Raw genomic sequence first — 21,050 nt, 5'->3', positions numbered from 1 at the left:
GGTCCAATGGGTGGGCAGGATGATCTGGGGGAGGCGTCCGGAGATAAAACTCGGGAGACAGACAGACATTAGTTTTGTGTATCTGGAGGTTTTGGAGAAAACAGTTGCTGTTATCATGGCTGCAGTGCAAACTCAAGTTTCATGGTCGCAACCTTGGCATTCACAGGTCTACAGAGGACTGGTGTGTAACCCGCTCATGTCTGGTGAGTCTCCCGAATCTTCCTTCCTGTTGAAGTTTTGTTTTAATCAGATTTGTGCTTTCAGAAATCTGGTCTGACAGAACTCCCCTGCATGAAGCCGCCCTCCATGGCAGACTGCTCCACCTGAGGTCTCTCATCGCTCGGGTAAGGAGGACTCAAGTCTTGACGTCTGTTCTTCTCGCTGTAAGACAAAACTGACTCGTATGATTTGTCCAGGGCTTCCACGTGAACACGCTGACTCTGGACGGGGTCTCACCTCTTCATGAAGCCTGTCTCAGAGGACACTACGCCTGTGCCAAGTTTCTGGTGGACCACGGGGCAAACGTGAGGCTCCTTTATTGTTTACACTAAACAGAGCAGCTGAATAGACAGACCTTCATGAGGCTATAAACGGGGTGCAGTCACTGTTGGCTTTGCAGTAAACCCCCAAATCTTCTTAGGATTTTCACTAGAGTTTGACTGTAAATAATATACCATGCAGTACAAGCCTTCAATTTGTCTCACAACTTTGAATGAACTTCTCAGGTGAACGTCACAACCACAGATGGAGCGACGCCTCTCTTCTACTCCTGCAGGAGCGGAAGTGCTGCATGTGTTCGCCTGCTGCTGGACCATCAGGCCTCCATCCGCATCTCTCACCACCTGACCTCACCGGTCCATGAAGCAGCCGGAAAAGGTGTGTGGCAGCGTTTTCGAAGTGAAACCACACAGAGTGAGGGTGAAAATGACGTGTTCTCTCAGATCACAGAGAGTGTCTTGAGCTGCTGCTGTCTCATGGAGCTGAGGTGGACCTGGAGCTTCCAGCTGTGGGGACGCCGCTCTACTCCGCCTGCAAGGGTTCAGCTGCTGCCTGTGTAGATCTGCTGCTTCACTTAGGTAAACACACTGATCCAGAAGAAATGATGATAAATCATGACTCTGGTATCTGATTTGAAAGTTGCCCTTGTGTTGTTCTCAGGAGCTGATGTCAGACTGGGCTGTGGTCTGGAGACGCCGCTACACGCTGCCACTGGCGCAGGAGACCCCAGTTTGGTGGATCTCCTGCTGGAGTTTGGAGCTGGTGAGTGTTGCAAGAACGCCGATGGGAAGACTCCTCTGGGTCTGACGCAACCGAACACCGCAGTGAGAGCGGCGCTACAATCCAGAGGTGCGTCCGAGATCATCATCTCAAACCCCAGCACACGTGCCTGGATGGAGTTATTCACCTTTATATCTTTTTTGTTCCCCTGCAGTTCCTGGCTCTCTCTTCCAGCTGTGCCGCCTCGGCATCCGCAGAAGTCTGGGAAGGAGTCGCTTCCAAAAAGCCTCAAGTCTCTTTCTCCCTGACAGTATCACTGACTTCATCCTGTATCGATGAAACATTTCTTTCGACATGTTTTTCAAGAAGTTATTTTTGTATTGCTGTAAATATACTTTGTCAAGTTTTTGTACATTTTTTATGTGGAAATCGTTTTTACAGTTTTGACTTTAACTTTAACTTTTATTGTTTTAGCGATGAAACTGGTTGTTTTAAACTTTTGTTTCTCTCAATGACAAATAAACTGTAAGAAAAATCACTGTTTGTTTCCTTCTTTGTGCTGTCAAAATCCCCACCTACTTTCTTTTTCTTCTCCTCTTTCCAACATTCTGCTGAACTCCCTAATTTTGCCTCCAAACTTCACATTCCTCTGATATCCTGATTTCTGATCTTGTTTTTTTGCCTTTACTTTGTGAAGTTGCAGTGGTCTCCATCCTACCTGCACTCTCTTCTTCACTTCATCTCTGACCTTTACTCTGATCACTCAACTTTTTTTTCATCGCCTCCAGTTGTGAGTTGCAGGCAAATATTTTAGCATCTCCCCCTTTTGTCTTGCCAAAACCAATGAAATATATGGCTTAATCGCCGAAAAACTTTAATCTGTTCAGCCAAAAACATTTTTAAAATGTACACAACTGAAGGTTTTAGATGGATTTATTGACCCAAAACATACCCAGGTAAAACATAAGTATAAACACAAGACACTTAACATCTTAAGGACACAATTATCGGTTAAGATCAGTAATAACTCAACAACTTTCAGTGCAAATCAACACTATGCAAGAAGAAACCAGGTGTTAGCTTTAGCATAACATAGCATTTGAAGTGTACATACACAGAACGAAACCTTTAGGGTCAGGAACAACACACTCATTACATAGTTAAGTCAGGGAAATATAACGTTGATTACACTGGAGTAGCAGTTATTTGACAACAGTGAACTCTCTCTTTATATTTCTATTATTTATTTAGTTTAACTTGAAAGTAGGAGTCAGAAAATGAATTAATTGAATGAGTGAATCAAAATGATTGGGTTGTTTAGAATGAATTTAACATAAAAGTATTCGCTTGTGTAAAAATTCAGCTTAATATTTTTTTGCCGGACTTTGATCAAGAGAGTTTCCATAACATCAAATCATTTTTATTCTTCGGTCTCTTCAGTTTAATTTGCTTAACATTCTGCATGAATAGAATTCCTCATTTAATAAAGCAGATTTGAAACATTTGCTGACATTTACTTGATGTCAAAGGTCAAATTATGTGCTGGCAACATACCAAGGTCACAGACTTGAAATTTGCGCATAAAGGACACATCACATCAAACCTGGTCGGGTCATCAAAAGAACTCGAAGGCCAAGATGCGAGCGCACACGCTGGCGATGAAGTGAGCCAAAGAGGTGTCCGCCTTGTCGTAGTGGTAGGAGCGGTACAGGTAGATGACGTGACTGGGCAGCCAGCACACTGCGAACAGGCCCACGAACACCAACACAATCCTGGCCAGGCGCTGACGGGATCTGACCTGGGAGGGGAACATAGTCTTCTCAGTGATAGTAGGACAAGATTTGACACTTCAAAACAATACTGGTGTAACTGAAAATGCAACAGGAGGTCAATGTTACTACAGGTCAATTCCAGTTCAGTAAGCATCTGTACTCTCAAAAGCATTCAGGGGTTCAAGCACCATATTAGATTCTTCTAAGACTGACTCACTTGTTTCTGCCTTTGATCCTCAGCTGGCAGATCTGCTGAGCTCTGGATGAGACTGCGGGCGATGAAGCAGTAGTAGATGGAAATAATGGAGAGCGGAACCATGTAGAAGACCAGGAAGAACGCAGTGGAGTGGATCTTGGGGTGCAGGTCTCTGGCCTGAGGGTAGGGGGCGCAGGTGACGAACGTTTCGTTGGTGGAGATGGTGGTGAAGGTGTGCAGGTCTGAGAAGACGGCTTCGGGGATGGCGAGGGTCCCGGACAGGAGCCAGATGGAGCCGGCCCGTAGACGGAAGCTAAGTTTGGAGCTCTGGAGGTCGAGAGGTCTTACAATGGCCCTGTAGCTATGAGGGAAACAAATTACAAGTGTCACCTATTAACCAGCTCATTCTTCATCACGGTGCAAGTCAATGAGCAGTATTTTTTTTTTTTTTTTACAAATTCTGTATATGCTTTTCATGGATACCTACTTTGACCAAGTTAAAAAACAAACACAAAACAGGAAATATATGGATGGGATGCGTTCCATATTTATTTGTATTAATAAAACATTTTTCATGTTGCAATCGTAATTTTTGAACATTTTGGAACATATCCTTAACATGCAATTCATAAAATCAAATTCATGCATTTCTATTGGTCTGCATTCTGTTAAAACGCTGTCAAATAAATAATAATAATATGTAATGGACTTGTAGTTTAATACCTTTTATAAGTGGGCTGAACTTGAGAGAAATTATATTTTAAATGTTTAATTATTGAGTTAAACTTTATTTATTTTTCGTTCTTCGACAGCGTTGCACTCGCTTTGGTGGCAAAATTCGAGGTTGATAAAGATTTAACCAGGATATCATCTTCGCAATATATTTAACCATTATATATTTAGTACAACGCGAGGAGGAGAAGGCGTCGGTACCGGTCCGCAGAGAGCGCGGTGAGGGTGAACACTGACACCCCCACTGAGGTGAGCTGGATGAAGGGGATGAGTTTACATCCCACCCTGCCAAAGATCCACTGGTCCACCAGGTACCGACTGGCGTCCACCGGTGCGCACGTCACCAACAGCAGCACGTCCCCTAAAGCCAAACTGGATAGAAACAAGTTCGGTACCGTCCTCATGGACCGAACCAGGAGGCAGGTTTTCATCAAGGTGATATTCCCCACCAAGCCCACCACGATGATGAGTGCGTAAACGGCAGCGATGCCCAGGGCGGGCAGCCAGACGTTGTACCGGAGCTGATACTCCAAGCTGGGCTCCCAAAACAGTCTGGAAAGGTTCAGAACCGGCTCGTCGTCCGGGTTCGAGATGAACGAGTCGTCCAGAGACATCTCTATTAACAGGATATCAGAAGACTGAGTGGGGTTTGTGCGCCCTCGGTTTTATCCATAGCGAAGGTCCGCGTCATTTTGCGCACGCGAGAAAATATTTATTTAAATATTCCCCCTCATTATCATTCACTCTCTGTTCTGGCAATCACTTAAGAGAGATGCACATTTCCCCCTCAGGCCTAGTCGACTTTTCTCCGTCAATGTTCTTTTACTTTTTGTTACTGGCATGAAACCCCAAACACCGTTTGCATTTCAGTGTTTATGGGCGAAAATGAATAAATAAGTGGCTCATTAATAAACGATCCGTTAATGATTTAATTGTAAAATATATCCACATTTTTATGTTGACATAATGCATTCATACACTTAATATTTTGAAATATTAAATAATTTCCATTTATTTAAGTAGATAAATATGGTATTCATAATGAAATATGATTTTTCCATGAAGGCTCAGGAGTGTCAAACAAGGGGCCAAAACGTGGTTCGGTTCAATTGTTATCGAACAAAATGGTTGGATATTAATTTGCACTCTTCAAACTATGCATGTTCAGGCACATAAAATACGTTTGTGTTGACAAAGAATTCAACTGAGTGCTTGTTCTGGTGCTTCCTCCCATTGGCAGGCGGCTTCAGTCCATCCCAGCTTTTTTTTTTTAGTCAGATGGGTTTTTTTTCCGTTCTTTTCTTCCTCAAAATTTTACTGATGATTATTTTGGTTTCAGGTCTCATGAGAAAAAACCACCTGGACTGCTGAGAGGCATGAGCTCACCAGCTTGTTTTGATCCAGTAGCTCAATACAACTACATTGCTGGTGGTGTGAAATTCTTTTTTTCATTGTTATCTTGCCGGATCCTGTATTCCAGCATCTCATGTTCTAACCACTGAGACCTTTTCCAAGGTCTTCAAACAAGAAGCTTCTTACATTTTACTTGAATAAAATGTACCATTTCCACCCAGTCTGACGACCTGTTGCACAAAACTACAGAGTCATGAAGGGACCTCAACTGAACAATGAAGATATATTGTTACATGTAAGGTTTCAGTAGTTGTTTCTATGGATCTATGCTCACATCAAGGAAACAAGGCTTCTCCTCACCTGGTGTGGAAACGTGACCAGCGATTTGTTACACACCCAGTATGGGTGATGATCTCATGCTGCATCAGAGGGTTTCAATTCCATTTCTAATATAAATGGTAATTGAATGAACCAATAAGAGGGAGATGGAAATGCGCTTCACAACCCCCAGAGTTTAATTTCTACTTTGTTGTCTGTTTCCAGAAACGGGGGTTGAAAGTGGTGGGAAACTTTTCATGGCTGAGAAGCTCAGAGAGGCGAATGCTCACTGCAAGTGGATGCAATTTCCTGCCTTTTATGTAACTGATTGGAGCCATCAAAGCAGAATGGCAGCTCACAGTGCGAATCTCCAACACAACACAAGAGCAGCTGTCCACTCTGAAAGCTGCTTTTTCATTGAAAATAAATATTGTGTGCTCGCTGGGAGCATTTCAATCAGAACAGAATACTTGTTTTCAAATTGAGTGAGGACTTTTGTCAGTTCTTTCATGGTCAACTTCTGTTTTCAAGTCTTTCAACAGTGCAGCATCATTTATGGATCGTAAGAGCAACTTTCTAAATGAGTAAAGTTCATATGATCCCAACATTTTGATGTTGTGAATTTCTGGTGTGGTTACGGGCTGAAATAACCATCGTCCAGGCGATTTATTTTCATCCTTAAATGTAAATTCCTTCAATAGCCAACATGTTTAATTCAGCACCACGGACAGCTACTTCTGTCCCGGTGCAACACCTCAGCTAACCAACATATGAAAACAATTTTAACAAAAACAATGCAATAAAACTAATGATGCAAGTCATTTCGCTGAGACAAATCAATAATTGTCAAGACAATTCAATCCTATGCCTCAAGGATGTTAATTGAGACATGATGAATGAAACTTCCATTGCTTTATCACCATACTGTATTTTTGAAACACAATTTTCTTTTAGGCACTTTCTAAAGACCTGAAACAGACCTCAAAGCTCGGGGTTCATGCATGCGTCTGATGGGCAGCTGTATATATATATATATATATATATATATATATATATATATATATATATATATATATATATATATATATATATATATAGTGAGAAAAAACGGGTAAGACGAGGAGTCTGAAGCTAAGCCTTATGTCTTATGCTTTTCTCCAATTTTATTGTTAGAATAATCTAATCCAAGGGGAAAGTTTCTACATATAAACAAGCGGGAAAAAAGCAAGTAAAAATACAGAATTTTCAAACTTTAGAAAGATGTGATTTTTATATTAGATTAGATTAGACTGCCTAAAGTAAATTAGACTATATATAACTAGAATGTACTCATCAACAGCAACTAACATCAAACTACATTGCTTCTCCATCCTTGGGCGACTCCACAAGTACTGGCCACTGCGGAGCTGGGGCAGTAATATAGGCAGGTGGTCGTATATTGTCTGAGATTGGAGGAGCACCACACTGCACCCCTGAGGTTCAGGTCTGACATCCAATCAGCACCGCCTGATGTTGGGTCTCCAGTCCGTCTCTCTCGGATCCGAACGGTTCACTCTCCGCCTGGGATGGAAAACCCTCGCTGCTTCGCCAACCGCTTCTCCGACTACCGCGGCTCTCTGCTCCCGGGTCAGGGCGCCGAGGTGGTGGTACCGGCCGTTGTCTCCACCGTCGACAGAATCCTGAAGAAGGTTCCGCTGAACCTGAGCGACTACGACGGAGGCTTGTACGATGGGCCGGCCGGGGTGGCTTACATGCTGTACCACGTCAGCGAGTGCTCGCTCTTCTCCGAGCAGAGGGACGCGTACCTGAAGACGGCCAAGAGCATCATCGACGCGTCGGTGAAATACGTGGACGCGGAACCGGACAAGAACATGCGGGCCGCCTTCCTGCTGGGCGGGACTGGGATCTACGCGGTGGCTGCGATGATCTACAAGGCGATGGGCTTGGCGGACTTCGTCAGACCCCTGACCAAATTTCGGAACCTGTGGGAGGTTTGCGCGCCCATCAATTTCTTGGAGTGCGGTTCCGATGAGCTCTTCGTGGGTCGTGCTGGGTACCTGTGCGCCGCGCTGGTCCTCAAGCAGAAGCTGGGCATAGAGGTGAGCAGCTGAAGGTGAAAAAAACAAAAAACAAAACTGAAGTCCAGCTCTTCTCTTAAAAGGGCGGCAGCTGACATCACATGAAAAGGCCAGCTGTTTTGGGGTGACCTCCAAATAGACATGGGATTTCAAGATGCAAACTTTTATTTCAAAGAGGGGCATGAAGTGAGGGCCCCTAAGAATAAAATGCAAATCAACTGAAGGAACTGAAGACAAGGGTTTGTGGGTAACTCCCACCCTTGAACCATGAGGGGTACCAGGCTTCAGCAGGCAGAACCAGAACAGAAGTTGATAGTGAAAATGGAACATTTGACTCAGAACTTGTGTGAGTTCGTAACTGCAACTTTGCCATAACAAACTCTTTAGATTGGATTTGATGGCCTCTATTAGACCCAAAGTGGGAAAATTCAACATGTCACAGCAGCCAATGACAACAAAACACTGATGTTGACGTATCAAAGACATCAAAGGTAGACGACAAACATCAAAGACATCCACAATACTCATAATATATAAACCAATATAATGACAAAATAAATAAAATAAAAGTATAGATAAGTAAATAGATAATGATGAATTAGATAAAGAATAAACTGTATAAATAGGTAGATAATAAATAAACAAATGATCGACAGTCCTTCAGATTTCACTGTTGTACAACCTGATGGTTGTTCATCTGTCTCTGCACTTTGTGTCCTCCAGATTCTGAGCAAAGACCAGATCAAATCCATTTGCCAGGCCATCATTGAATCGGGAAAGCAGTACGCCAGAAGGAAGAGGAAACCCTTCCCGCTCATGTACTCCTACTACGGCACGGAGTACCTGGGTGAGCAAGACGAGTTCTTTGATGATACGTCAGAGAGGTTTTGTGATACAGAAGTGGTGTGTCATCATGTGTGTAGCTAACTGTCCTCTCCTTGACTGCATCAGATGAAGTTGGAGATCCTCAGTACAGTTCATCGTAAGCCCGGCTCTGCATGGATACTAAACCATCAGGGTGGAACATCACGGTTCCCTGCAGAGACAGGGGTTTTGGACCAACTAAAGGGGCCATAGAATGACTCATACATTTTTTGTCATCATAGGATTGGAATAGACCCAAGTTTAGTTTGAAAATACACATTGTTTCTGAAGCTGATGCGTCAGGATATGGACGCGAACTCATTCTGTGGGCCCTTTACGACTGAAGTTGAGTAGTTGCATGTCAGTCTGAAGCAAACAGCAGGAGATGAAGTGGACGCACACAAGGAGGCTGCATGCGTCTCGTCTATGGTTTCTTCCTTCAAGTAGTGAAACAAAACTGAGATGTAAGCACTGAGTTTCCGGCATGAATCTATAAAGGCCCCGCCCCAAACTGACTTCAGGCCATTCTGCGAACGACCACTGACACCCCCTGCACTTTTCTAATCAACAGAGGGCTGTGGTCTGGAGACGCCGCTACACGCTGCCGCTGGCGCAGGAGACCCCAGTGTGGTGGATCTCCTGCTGGAGTTTGGAGCTGGTGAGTGTTGCAAGAACGCCGACGGGAAGACTCCTCTGGGTCTGACGCAACCGAACACCGCAGTGAGAGCGACGCTACAATCCAGAGGTGCGTCCGAGATCATCATCTCGACCCCAGCAGACGTGCCTGGATGGAGTTATTCACCTTTATATCTTTTTTGTTCCCCTGCAGGCCCTGGCTCTCTCTTCCAGCTGTGCCGCCTCGGCATCCGCAGAAGTCTGGGAAGGAGTCGCTTCCAAAAAGCCTCAAGTCTCTTTCTCCCTGACAGTATCACTGACTTCATCCTGTATCGATGAAACATTTCTTTCGACATGTTTTTGAAGAAGTTATTTTTGTATTGCTGTAAATATACTTTGTCAAGTTTTTGTACATTTTTTATGTGGAAATAGTTTTTACAGTTTTGACTTTAACTTTAACTTTTATTGTTTTAGCGATGAAACTGGTTGTTTTAAACTTTTGTTTCTCTCAATGCCAAATAAACTGTAAGAAGAATCACTGTTTGTTTCCTTCTTCTTTGTGCTGTCAAAATCCCCACCTACTTTCTTTTCGTGACAGCCATTAAATCTCATTGGTTGGGTTCCTCTTCTCCTCTTTCCAACATTCTGCTGAACTCCCTAATTTTGCCTCCAAACTTCACATTCCTCTGATATCCTGATTTCTGATCTTGTTTTTTTGCCTTTACTTTGTGAAGTTGCAGTGGTCTCCACCCTACCTGCACTCTCTTCTTCACTTCACTTCATCTCTGACCTTTACTCTGATCACTCAACTTTTTTTTCATCGCCTCCAGTTGTGAGTTGCAGGCAAATATTTTAGCATCTCCCCCTTTTGTCTTGCCAAAACCAATGAAATATATGGCTTAATCGCCGAAAAACTTTAATCTGTTGAGCCAAAAATATTTTTAAAATGTAGACAACTGAAGATTTTAGATGGATTTATTGACCCAAAACATACCCAGGTAAAACATAAGTATAAACACAAGACACTTGACATCTTAAGGACATAATTATCGGTTAAGATCAGTAATAACTCAACAACTTTCAGTGCAAATCAACACTATGCAAGAAGAAACCAGGTGTTAGCTTGAGCTTAACATAGCATTTGAAGTGTACATACACAGAACGAAACCTTTAGGGTCAGGAACAACACACTCATTACATAGTTAAGTCAGGGAAATATAACGTTGATTACACTGGAGTAGCAGTTATTTGACAACAGTGAACTCTCTCTTTATATTTCTATTATTTATTTAGTTTAACTTGAAAGTAGGAGTCAGAAAATAAATTAATTGAATGAGTGAATCATAATGGTCGGGTTGTTTAGAATGAATTTAACATAAAAGTATTAGCTTGTGTAAAAATTCAGCTTAATATTTTTTTGCCAGACTTTGATCAAGAGAGTTTCCATAACATCAAATCATTTTTATTCTTCGGTCTCTTCTGTTGAATTTGCTTAACATTCTGTATGAATAGAATTCCTCATTTAATAAAGCAGATTTGAAACATTTGCTGACATTTGCTTGATGTCAAAGGTCAACTTATGTACTGGCAACATACCAAAGTCACAGACTTGAAATTTGCACATAAAGGACACATCACATCAAACCTGGTCTGGTCAGTCTGGTCATCAAAAGAACTCGTGTCAGACGGTGGTGGTGCGGGTGTTGGTGCGGCTCAGACTGGGCGGTGGTCTGTGACGGTGGTGGGTGCACAGCAGCTGCTTGTTAAAGTGTTTGCGGAAGGTCTTGCTCATCAGGTAGAGAGCGAAGGGGTTGACGCAGGAGTTGGTGAAGGCCAAGATGCGAGCGCACACGCTGGCGATGAAGTGAGCCAGAGATGTGTCCGCCTTGTCGTAGTGGTAGGAGCGGTACAGGTAGATGACGTGACTGGGCAGCCAGCACACTGCAAACAGGCCCACGAACACCAACACAATCCTGGCCAGGCGCTGACGGGATCTGACCTGGGAGGGGAACACAGTCTTCTCAGTGATAGTAGGACAAGATTTGACACTTCAAAACAATACTGGTGTTACTGAAAATGCGACAGGAGACTACAGGTCAATTCCAGTTCAGTAAGCATCTGTACTCTCAAAAGCATTCAGGGGTTCAAGCACCACATTAAATTCTTCTAAGTCTGACTCACTTGTTTCTGCCTTTGATCCTCAGCTGGCAGATCTGCTGAGCTCTGGATGAGACTGCGGGCGATGAAGCAGTAGTAGATGGAAATAATGGAGAGCGGAACCATGTAGAAGACCAGGAAGAACGCAGTGGAGTGGATCTTGGGGTGCAGGTCTCTGGCCTGAGGGTAGGGGGCGCAGGTGACGAACGTTTCGTTGGTGGAGATGGTGGTGAAGGTGTGCAGGTCTGAGAAGACGGCTTCGGGGATGGCGAGGGTCCCGGACAGGAGCCAGATGGAGCCGGCCCGTAGACGGAAGCTAAGTTTGGAGCTCTGGAGGTCGAGAGGTCTTACAATGGCCCTGTAGCTATGAGGGAAACAAAGTAGAAGTGTCACCTATTAACCAGCTCATTCTTCATCACGGTGCAAGTCAATGAGCAGTATTTTTTTTTTTTTTACAAATTCTGTATGCGCTTTTCATGGATACCTACTTTGACCAAGTTAAAAAACAAACACAAAACAGGAAATATATGGATGGGAAGCGTTCCATATTTATTTGTATTAATAAAACATTTTTCATGTTGCAATCATAATTTTTGAATAAGCATTTTAGGATGAACAAACATGCAATTCATAAAATCAAATTCATGCATTTCTATTGGTCTGCATTCTGTTAAAACGCTGTCAAATAAATAATAATCATATGTAATGGACTTGTAGTTTAATACCTTTTATAAGTGGGCTGAACTTGAGAGAAATTATATTTTAAATGTTTAATTATTGAGTTAAACTTTATTTATTTTTCGTTCTTCGACAGCGTTGCACTCGCTTTGGTGGCAAAATTCGAGGTTGATAAAGATTTAACCAGGATATCATCTTCGCAATATATTTAACCATTATATATTTAGTACAACGCGAGGAGGAGAAGGCGTCGGTACCGGTCCGCAGAGAGCGCGGTGAGGGTGAACACTGACACCCCCACTGAGGTGAGCTGGATGAAGGGGATGAGTTTACATCCCACCCTGCCAAAGATCCACTGGTCCACCAGGTACCGACTGGCGTCCACCGGTGCGCACGTCACCAACAGCAGCACGTCCCCTAAAGCCAAACTGGATAGAAACAAGTTCGGTACCGTCCTCATGGACCGAACCAGGAGGCAGGTTTTCATCAAGGTGATATTCCCCACCAAGCCCACCACAATGATGAGTGCGTAAACGGCAGCGATGCCCAGGGCGGGCAGCCAGACGTTGTACCGGAGCTGATACTCCAAGCTGGGCTCCCAAAACAGTCTGGAAAGGTTCAGAACCGGGTCGTCGTCCGGGTTCGAGATGAACGAGTCGTCCATAGACATCTCTATTAACAGGATATCAGAAGACTGAGTGGGGTTTGTGCGCCCTCGGTTTTATCCATAGCGAAGGTCCGCGTCATTTTGCGCACGCGAGAAAATTTATTTAAATATTCCCCCTCATTATCATTCACTCTCTGTTCTGGCAATCACTTAAGAGAGATGCACATTTCCCCCTCAGGCCTAGTCGACTTTTCTCCGTCAATGTTCTTTTACCTTTTGTTACTGGCATGAAACCCCAAACACCATTTGCATTGCAGTGTTTATGGGCGAAAATGAATAAATAAGTGGCTCATTAATAAACGATCAGTTAATGATTTAATTGTAAAATATATCCACATTTTTATGTTGACATAATGCATTCATACACTTAATATTTTGAAATATTAAATAATTTCCATTTATTTAAGTAGATAAATATGGTATTCATAATGAAATATGATTTTTCTATGAAGGCTCAGGAGTGTCAAAGAAGGGGCCAAAACGTGGTTCGGTTCAATTGTTATCGAACAAAATGGTTGGATATTAATTTGCACTCTTCAAACTATGCATGTTCAGGCACATAAAATACGTTTGTGTTGACAAAGAATTCAACTGAGTGCTTGTTCTGGTGCTTCCTCCCATTGGCAGGCGGCTTCAGTCCATCCCAGCTTTTTTTTTTAGTCAGATGGGGTTTTTTTCCCGTTCTTTTCTTTCTCAAAATTTTACTGATGATTATTTTGGTTTCAGGTCTCATGAGAAAAACCCACCTGGACTGCTGAGAGGCATGAGCTCACCAGCTTGTTTTGGTCCAGTAGCTCAATACAACTACATTGCTGGTGGTGTGAAATTCTTTTTTTCATTGTTATCTTGCCGGATCCTTGTCACCTCTTCAGTCGTGTATTCCAGCATCTCATGTTCTAACCGCTGAGATCTTTTCCAAGGTCTTCAAGCAAGAAGCTTCTTACATTTTACCTGAATAAATTGTACCATTTCCACCCAGTCTGATGACCTGTTGCACAAAACTACAGAGTCATGAAGGGGCGACTTTAAAATCAGACCTCAACTGAACAATGAAGATATATTGTTACATGTAAGGTTTCAGTAGTTGTTTCTATGGATCTATGCTCACATCAAGGAAACAAGGCTTCTCCTCACCTGGTGTGGAAACGTGACCAGCGATTTGTTACACACCCAGTATGGGTGATGATCTCATGGTGCATCAGAGGGTTTCAATTCCATTTCTAATATAAATGGTAATTGAATGAACCAATAAGAGGGAGATGGAAATGCGCTTCACAACCCCCACAGTTTAATTTCTACTTTGTTGTCTGTTTCCAGAAACGGGGGTTGAAAGTGGTGGGAAACTTTTCATGGCTGAGAAGCTCAGAGAGGCGAATGCTCACTGCAAGTGGATGCAATTTCCTGCCTTTTATGTAACTGATTGGAGCCATCAAAGCAGAATGGCGGCTCACAGTGCGACTCTCCAACACAACACAAGAGCAGCTGTCCACTCTGAAAGCTACTTTTTCATTGAAAATAAATATTGTGTGCTCGCTGGGAGCATTTCAATCAGAACAGAATACTTGTTTTCAAATTGAGTGAGGACTTTTGTCAGTTCTTTCATGGTCAACTTCTGTTTTCAAGTCTTTCAACAGTGCAGCATCATTTATGGATCGTAAGAGCAACTTTCTAAATGAATAAAGTTCATATGATCCCAACATTTTGATGTTGTGAATTTCTGGTGTGGTTACGGCCTGAAATAACCATCGTCCAGGCGATTTATTTTCATCCTTAAATGTAAATTGCTTCAATAGCCAACATGTTTAATTCAGCACCACGGACAGCTACTTCTGTCCCGGTGCAACACCTCAGCTAACCAACATATGAAAACAATTTTAACAAAAACAATGCAATAAAACTAATGATGCAAGTCATTTCGCTGAGACAAATCAATAATTGTCAAGACAATTCAATCCTATGCCTCAAGGATGTTAATTGAGACATGATGAATGAAACTTCCATTGCTTTATCACCATACTGTATTTTTGAAACACAATTTTCTTTTAGGCACTTTCTAAAGACCTGAAACAGACCTCAAAGCTCGGGGTTCATGCATGCGTCTGATGGGCAGCTGTATATATATATATATATATATATATATATATATATATATATATATATATATATATAGTGAGAAAAAACGGGTAAGACGAGGAGTCTGAAGCTAAGCCTTATGTCTTATGCTTTTCTCCAATTTTATTGTTAGAATAATCTAATCCAAGGGGAAAGTTTCTACATATAAACAAGCGGGAAAAAAGCAAGTAAAAATACAGAATTTTCAAACTTTAGAAAGATGTGATTTTTATATTAGATTAGATTAGACTGCCTAAAGTAAATTAGACTATATATAACTAGAATGTACTCATCAACAGCAACTAACATCAAACTACATTGCTTCTCCATCCTTGGGCGACTCCACAAGTACTGGCCACTGCGGAGCTGGGGCAGTAATATAGGCAGGTGGTCGTATATTGTCTGAGATTGGAGGAGCACCACACTGCACCCCTGAGGTTCAGGTCTGACATCCAATCAGCACCGCCTGATGTTGGGTCTCCAGTCCGTCTATCTCGGATCCGAACGGTTCTCTCTCCGCCTGGGATGGAAAACCCTCGCTGCTTCGCCAACCGCTTCTCCGACTACCGCGGCTCTCTGCTCCCGGGTCAGGGCGCCGAGGTGGTGGTACCGGCCGTTGTCTCCACCGTCGACAGAATCCTGAAGAAGGTTCCGCTAAACCTGAGCGACTACGACGGAGGCTTGTACGATGGGCCGGCCGGGGTGGCTTACATGCTGTACCACGTCAGCGAGTGCCCGCTCTTCTCCGAGCAGAGGGACGCGTACCTGAAGACGGCCAAGAGCATCATCGACGCGTCGGTGAAATACGTGGACGCGGAACCGGACAAGAACATGCGGGCCGCCTTCCTGCTGGGCGGGACTGGGATCTACGCGGTGGCTGCGATGATCTACAAGGCGATGGGCTTGGCGGACTTCGTCAAACCCCTGACTAAATTTCGGAACCTGTGGGAGGTTTGCGCGCCCATCAATTTCTTGGAGTGCGGTTCCGATGAGCTCTTCGTGGGTCGTGCTGGGTACCTGTGCGCCGCGCTGGTCCTCAAGCAGAAGCTGGGCATAGAGGTGAGCAGCTGAAGGTAAAAAAAAAAACTGAAGTCCAGCTCTTCTCTTAAAAGGGCGGCAGCTGACATCACATGAAAAGGCCAGCTGTTTTGGGGTGACCTCCAAATAGACATGGGGTTTCAAGATGCAAACTTTTATTTCAAAGAGGGGCATGAAGTGAGGGCCCCTAAGAATAAAATGCAAATCAACTGAAGGAACTGAAGACAAGTGTTTGTGGGTAACTTCCACCCTTGAACCATGAGGGGTACCAGGCTTCAGCAGGCAGAACCAGAACAGAAGTTGATAGTGAAAATGGAACATTTGACTCAGAACTTGTGTGAGTTCTTAACTGCAACTTTGCCATAACAAACTCTTTAGATTGGATTTGATGGCCTCTATTAGTCCCAAAGTTGGAAAATTCAACATGTCACAGCAGCCAATGACAACAAAACACTGATGTTGACGTATCAAAGACATCAAAGGTAGACGACAAACATCAAAGACATCCACAATACTCATAATATATAAACCAATATCATGACAAAATACATAAAATAAAAGTATAGATAAGTAAATAGATAATGATGAATTAGATAAAGAATAAACTGTATAAATAGGTAGATAATAAATAAACAAATGATCGACAGTCCTTCAGATTTCACTGTTGTACAACCTGATGGTTGTTCATCTGTCTCTGCACTTTGTGTCCTCCAGATTCTGAGCAAAGACCAGATCAAATCCATTTGCCAGGCCATCATTGAATCGGGAAAGCAGTACGCCAGAAGGAAGAGGAAACCCTTCCCGCTCATGTACTCCTACTACGGCACGGAGTACCTGGGTGAGCAAGACGAGTTCTTTGATGATACGTCAGAGAGGTTTTGTGATACAGAAGTGGTGTGTCATCATGTGTGTAGCTAACTGTCCTCTCCTTGACTGCATCAGATGAAGTTGGAGATCCTCAGTACAGTTCATCGTAAGCCCGGCTCTGCATGGATACTAAACCATCAGGGTGGAACATCACGGTTCCCTGCAGAGACAGGGGTTTTGGACCAACTAAAGGGGCCATAGAATGACTCATACATTTTTTGTCATCATAGGATTGGAATAGACCCAAGTTTAGTTTGAAAATACACATTGTTTCTGAAGCTGATGCGTCAGGATATGGACGCGAACTCATTCTGTGGGCCCTTTACGACTGAAGTTGAGTAGTTGCATGTCAGTCTGAAGCAAACAGCAGGAGATGAAGTGGACGCACACAAGGAGGCTGCATGCGTCTCGTCTATGGTTTCTTCCTTCAAGTAGTGAAACAAAACTGAGATGTAAGCACTGAGTTTCCGGCATGAATCTATAAAGGCCCCGCCCCAAACTGACTTCAGGCCATTCTGCGAACGACCACTGACACCCCCTGCACTTTTCTAATCAACAGAGGGAAGAATTGAATCAAATGGGCCTCAGGTTTTGTAGAATCGTCCGCCAGGCAAGAAGCTCTCTCCAGGCAGGCAAAAACAAGGGCCCAAGGTTCAGCTTTGCTTCAGTTAGCTGCAGCAGCACCATGATGCCATGTGGCAGACAATTCAAATTTCTCTCTTCTGATGTCAGTCCTCCCGCCTCTGCCAGCTCCTCTCTTCCTCTCCTTCAACCCTTGGTGCCGTGAATGCGGATGGCTTAAATGAGTTTCCTTGTGAAGGCAGGAGTCCCATAACGCACTGCAGGCGTGAAATCTAATTTGGATTCCTGATTCCAAATGGTGAAAAAATAAAGTAAATATTGTTTGACTTTTTGCTTTTGGTTGCTCCCCTGTGCCATATTTTCTCAGAGATGATTTTCCTTCTAAGCATCCACAGTGGAGCAGCCCTTTGTAATTGTGCTTGTTTGCATCGCGGCCGTCTGTTTCTGGCATGGTGCTTCCTTGCATGCCTGTTGTGCCCGGATGCATGTGTGACCCCCCACCACCCCCGTTGTGCCCCCCACCAGGCGCAGCGCACGGCCTTTCATCGGTGCTGCAGATGCTGCTGAGCTACCAGGACCTGCTGAGCGGGGCCGACAAGGACCTGGTCTGGCAGAGCGTCGACTTCCTCATGAACCAGGAGCAGAACTGCAACTGGCCCGCAGAGCTGGGAGCCATCATCGAGCGAGAGAACGAGCTGGTGCACTGGTGCCACGGAGCTCCAGGTACCGACATAACCTTGACACTTTGGTACCTTTAAAGTGACACGACCTCTCCAACAGGAGTGGCTTATCTTTTCGCCAAAGCGTACCTGATCAACAAGAAGCCCCAGTATCTGGACACGTGTATCCGCAGTGGAGAGCTTGTGTGGCAGAAGGGCCTGCTGAAGAAGGGACCTGGCATTTGTCACGGTGTTGCCGGCAGCGCTTATGTTTTCCTCCTACTCTATCGTCTCACGGGAAACTCCAAATACATCTACAGAGCTCAGAGGTAACAATCCAGCTTCCGTCTCACTCACTGCAGCCTCAAACTCAAACTACTGAAGCCTCGGCAGGGAGTTCTGAACCCTCTACTGCTACCTGCTGTCCGCATGAGCATCTTAATAACACAATCAGATTAGCCCAAACGCAGCGCATGTAATGGTTAGTCCTCTCACAAACAGGTCCATGCTAGCTGTATAAATGTGTCCCTGTTTGGTTAACATTCGAACACCACACTCGTAGTGGTGAGTTGAAGATGCTCTGTTGTAAAATTAGCTTCATCTGCTGGGTGAAACTTAACAATGAAATGTGTTCAGGGTAGCACTCCACCCCCCTGTCAGGACCTCGCCCTCCCCAACACCAGGGGGCGCAACATCCAGTTCGAAAACCACTGGAATAGGCAATATATGTGGAGGACAGTTACATTGGGTGAAAAAAAATCACAGGTGTAAATGAAAGGATCAGCGGAGGTGTGAGCTGTAAAATAATATAATAATACTTGTTAGCACAAGTAGGACATACTGTATATGCAAATGATGGACGAGCACCGCTCCAAAACAGCTTCAAGAAGTAGAGTGAGACCTGAAACCTTTGTCGCTGCAATGATTGGAGTTTACATGCCCAGCAGATAACACAAGTTAGGAGCAAGTGAACATAAAAAGGCAAAAGCAACACAAGAGGAAGCTTGTGCTTCTCCTGAAGGTGGGTGCTTTGTTGACGTCCAACTCTCTGCTACTCATTAGACAACAGGAAGCTCTGTCTCCAGTCTCCGTCTGGACTGAGGAGTTGTTTCCTTCCATCAGCACTTATCCACATTTATTGAATATCTCGTCAAAATCTCATGCATTCATGCATTCACCAGATGAAAAGGAATGGTGCAGTTACCCGTCAGTGGGTGCTTATGAAGTTTAGCCAATATTGGTTAAAGTAAGATGAGACTAGTCTGAATGTATGTTGTTAGAGCTGTAGGTTTGTGTTGCACTATAGTTTAGAACAATAGACAGCCTATATATATATATATATATATATATATATATATATATATATATATATATATATATATATATATATATATATATATATATATATAGTATAAGCAGTAACTTTATATTATTATTACACTTGTCATAATTGTAAAATTTACGAGTTATGTTTAAAACATTTTTTTTTTGTTATTTTTCTTTACTATTAAAAGACACTTTCAAATGCCAATCTCTTTGGCCTGGAGGAGAGGCCGCCAAATAAATCTCCGCTTCACATTTGGTCAGGTGTGGCCTGGTTTGTAATATCGATGATTGATCTGATCTAATAATTAACAGTGAAATTGAAATGAGCTCATTTGGACAGCAGGTGGTAGTAGCATTCAGGCATAGCTCTTGCGGCCTCCCTGGTCTCAACAGAGTGATGTATTTTTTTTAAATGATTCTTGCAATGCTATCCAAAATTGAATCGCTTGTTTTCTTCCCCCGTGTCCAGTATTTCCGAAAAATTCAGGTGGAATCTATTGCTTTGCAATCATGCTGCTATCACACAGATAAATATCAAATAAAAAACATCAGGTGACGGAACATTCAGACCTTCCATTTAATACTGGAGTTGAAGTTTCATTCCGTTTGCTGAATGAGGACGTGCTGTTTTCATGAACGTATTGATCTGAAAAGATCCTATTGTATTTCCCATCCAAAAGGTTTGCTGAGTTCATCTTCACAGAGGAATTTAAAAGCGGCTCTCGGTCCATGACCAGTGTCTACAGCTTATACGAGGGTCTCTCCGGAACCGTCTGCTTCCTGGTGGATCTGCTGCAGCCGGATCAGTCTGAGTTTCCTCTCTTCAGTGTGTTTGAGTGATTGTTCCAGGAGCAATTGTCTCACGAGGTGAAGCTTAAAGTAAAGTCTCGTCTGGAGTAGTTGTTTGGAGTGGCGACTATTTGTTTGTAGTAGAATGGAGCTTCTGCCCAAACCAGTCTTTGTTGTGATCTTCTGCTTCACAGCTTCAACACACTTGCACCTGTTCTGTAATCGATGTAGTGAAACACACTCATTGTCGGTGAATAATGTTGTGATACTGGTGTGATACTACATGGCTCCGCTCAGGTCAGACCAGGTCCTCAGTCCGTACAGAACCCAAAACAAACTAATCATGATATCAAGTGAACAAAAATCACATAATGCCTTTGAAATTTTCTACCACTCAACCAGCTCAGTGTCGTCTTGTGTCTTTATAGTCAACTGATACAATCACTTTTTGAATTCAGAACAAATCAGCCGTCATTGAATATTGTTTTCCACAAACAATAAATAATAGTCTGCACTGTGAAATACATTGAGCACTACACGTTCTGAACTTGTGTTGACTTTTGATGAGGTCAGTGTGTTGTGATGTTGTTTGTGTGACAACAGAGCTGCTGTGTAGTTTGTGATCAGAAAAGTAAATATGTCATGACTAACCGTTTTCCTTTGATGCCATTTCTCAACAATGTAGCTGAAATTGCAGTGTGTGAAGGTGGAAATGATGCCTTAAAATATGTGTTTGTTGTTATATAAATGACTTCGTAAGAGTGGGAATTGTTTGAATTTTGTACAAGCAAAACAGATCTTGATAATAAGTATGAATGTTAGCGGGTTTATAAGATGTGAGCATTTGTAATCCATGCTGTAGACAACGAAGAATAATTGTTCATATTAAAGTGTCTGAAAATAAATCAATTGCCCTTGATTTTCTTTATTTTATTTTTTATAAAAATGTTCATTAGTGTTATTGTATGTCAGAAAATACATGGATAAATTGACAACAAATACGTATAAAATAACGGTTAGGGTTATTGC

General features: G+C 43.1%; 4 protein-coding genes across 10 annotated transcripts; 2 read left to right on the top strand and 2 right to left on the bottom strand.

Annotated features, from left to right (window-relative positions):
* The first annotated feature begins 88 nt into the window (after positions 1-88).
* On the top strand, positions 89-9,593 carry asb11 (ankyrin repeat and SOCS box containing 11). 6 transcript variants are annotated; one of them, XM_053877006.1, is made up of 7 exons: positions 89-203; positions 265-344; positions 417-524; positions 726-876; positions 942-1,076; positions 1,159-1,347; positions 9,361-9,593. In XM_053877006.1, the coding sequence occupies exons 1-7, from the start codon at positions 116-118 to the stop codon at positions 9,483-9,485; spliced, it is 876 nt and encodes a 291-aa protein (XP_053732981.1). In that variant the 5' UTR covers positions 89-115; the 3' UTR covers positions 9,486-9,593. The 6 variants fall into 6 exon arrangements, 2 of the variants coding, with proteins under 2 accessions (XP_053732981.1, XP_053732979.1); XM_053877004.1 differs by lacking the exon at positions 9,361-9,593 and adding an exon at positions 1,433-1,688; XR_008415929.1 differs by lacking the exons at positions 89-203; positions 265-344; positions 417-524; ... (1 more) ...; positions 942-1,076; positions 1,159-1,347 and adding exons at positions 7,112-7,688; positions 8,391-8,514; positions 8,619-9,276.
* LOC128766503 (gastrin-releasing peptide receptor-like) lies at positions 2,834-4,532 on the bottom strand. The gene is made up of 3 exons (XM_053878230.1): positions 4,120-4,532; positions 3,208-3,547; positions 2,834-3,016 (listed from the first exon to the last, which is right to left on the bottom strand). The coding sequence occupies exons 1-3, from the start codon at positions 4,530-4,532 to the stop codon at positions 2,834-2,836; spliced, it is 936 nt and encodes a 311-aa protein (XP_053734205.1).
* Positions 9,594-10,827: 1,234 nt separating the features above from the next.
* On the bottom strand, positions 10,828-12,651 carry LOC128765754 (gastrin-releasing peptide receptor-like). The gene is made up of 3 exons (XM_053876783.1): positions 12,239-12,651; positions 11,328-11,667; positions 10,828-11,145 (listed from the first exon to the last, which is right to left on the bottom strand). The coding sequence occupies exons 1-3, from the start codon at positions 12,649-12,651 to the stop codon at positions 10,828-10,830; spliced, it is 1,071 nt and encodes a 356-aa protein (XP_053732758.1).
* A 2,560-nt stretch (positions 12,652-15,211) lies between these two features.
* LOC128765992 (lanC-like protein 3) lies at positions 15,212-20,899 on the top strand. 2 transcript variants are annotated; one of them, XM_053877298.1, is made up of 6 exons: positions 15,212-15,819; positions 16,513-16,636; positions 16,741-16,771; positions 17,773-17,970; positions 18,028-18,235; positions 19,913-20,057. In XM_053877298.1, the coding sequence occupies exons 1-6, from the start codon at positions 15,286-15,288 to the stop codon at positions 19,919-19,921; spliced, it is 1,104 nt and encodes a 367-aa protein (XP_053733273.1). In that variant the 5' UTR covers positions 15,212-15,285; the 3' UTR covers positions 19,922-20,057. The 2 variants fall into 2 exon arrangements, with proteins under 2 accessions (XP_053733273.1, XP_053733272.1); XM_053877297.1 differs by lacking the exon at positions 16,741-16,771 and having other exon boundaries at positions 19,913-20,899.
* Positions 20,900-21,050: the final 151 nt, after the last annotated feature.

The sequence above is a fragment of the Synchiropus splendidus genome, chromosome 10 (assembly GCF_027744825.2).
Source record: "Synchiropus splendidus isolate RoL2022-P1 chromosome 10, RoL_Sspl_1.0, whole genome shotgun sequence".
Taxonomy (NCBI): Eukaryota; Metazoa; Chordata; class Actinopteri; order Syngnathiformes; family Callionymidae; genus Synchiropus; species Synchiropus splendidus.
This window is presented reverse-complemented; position numbering and strand designations above follow the sequence as displayed.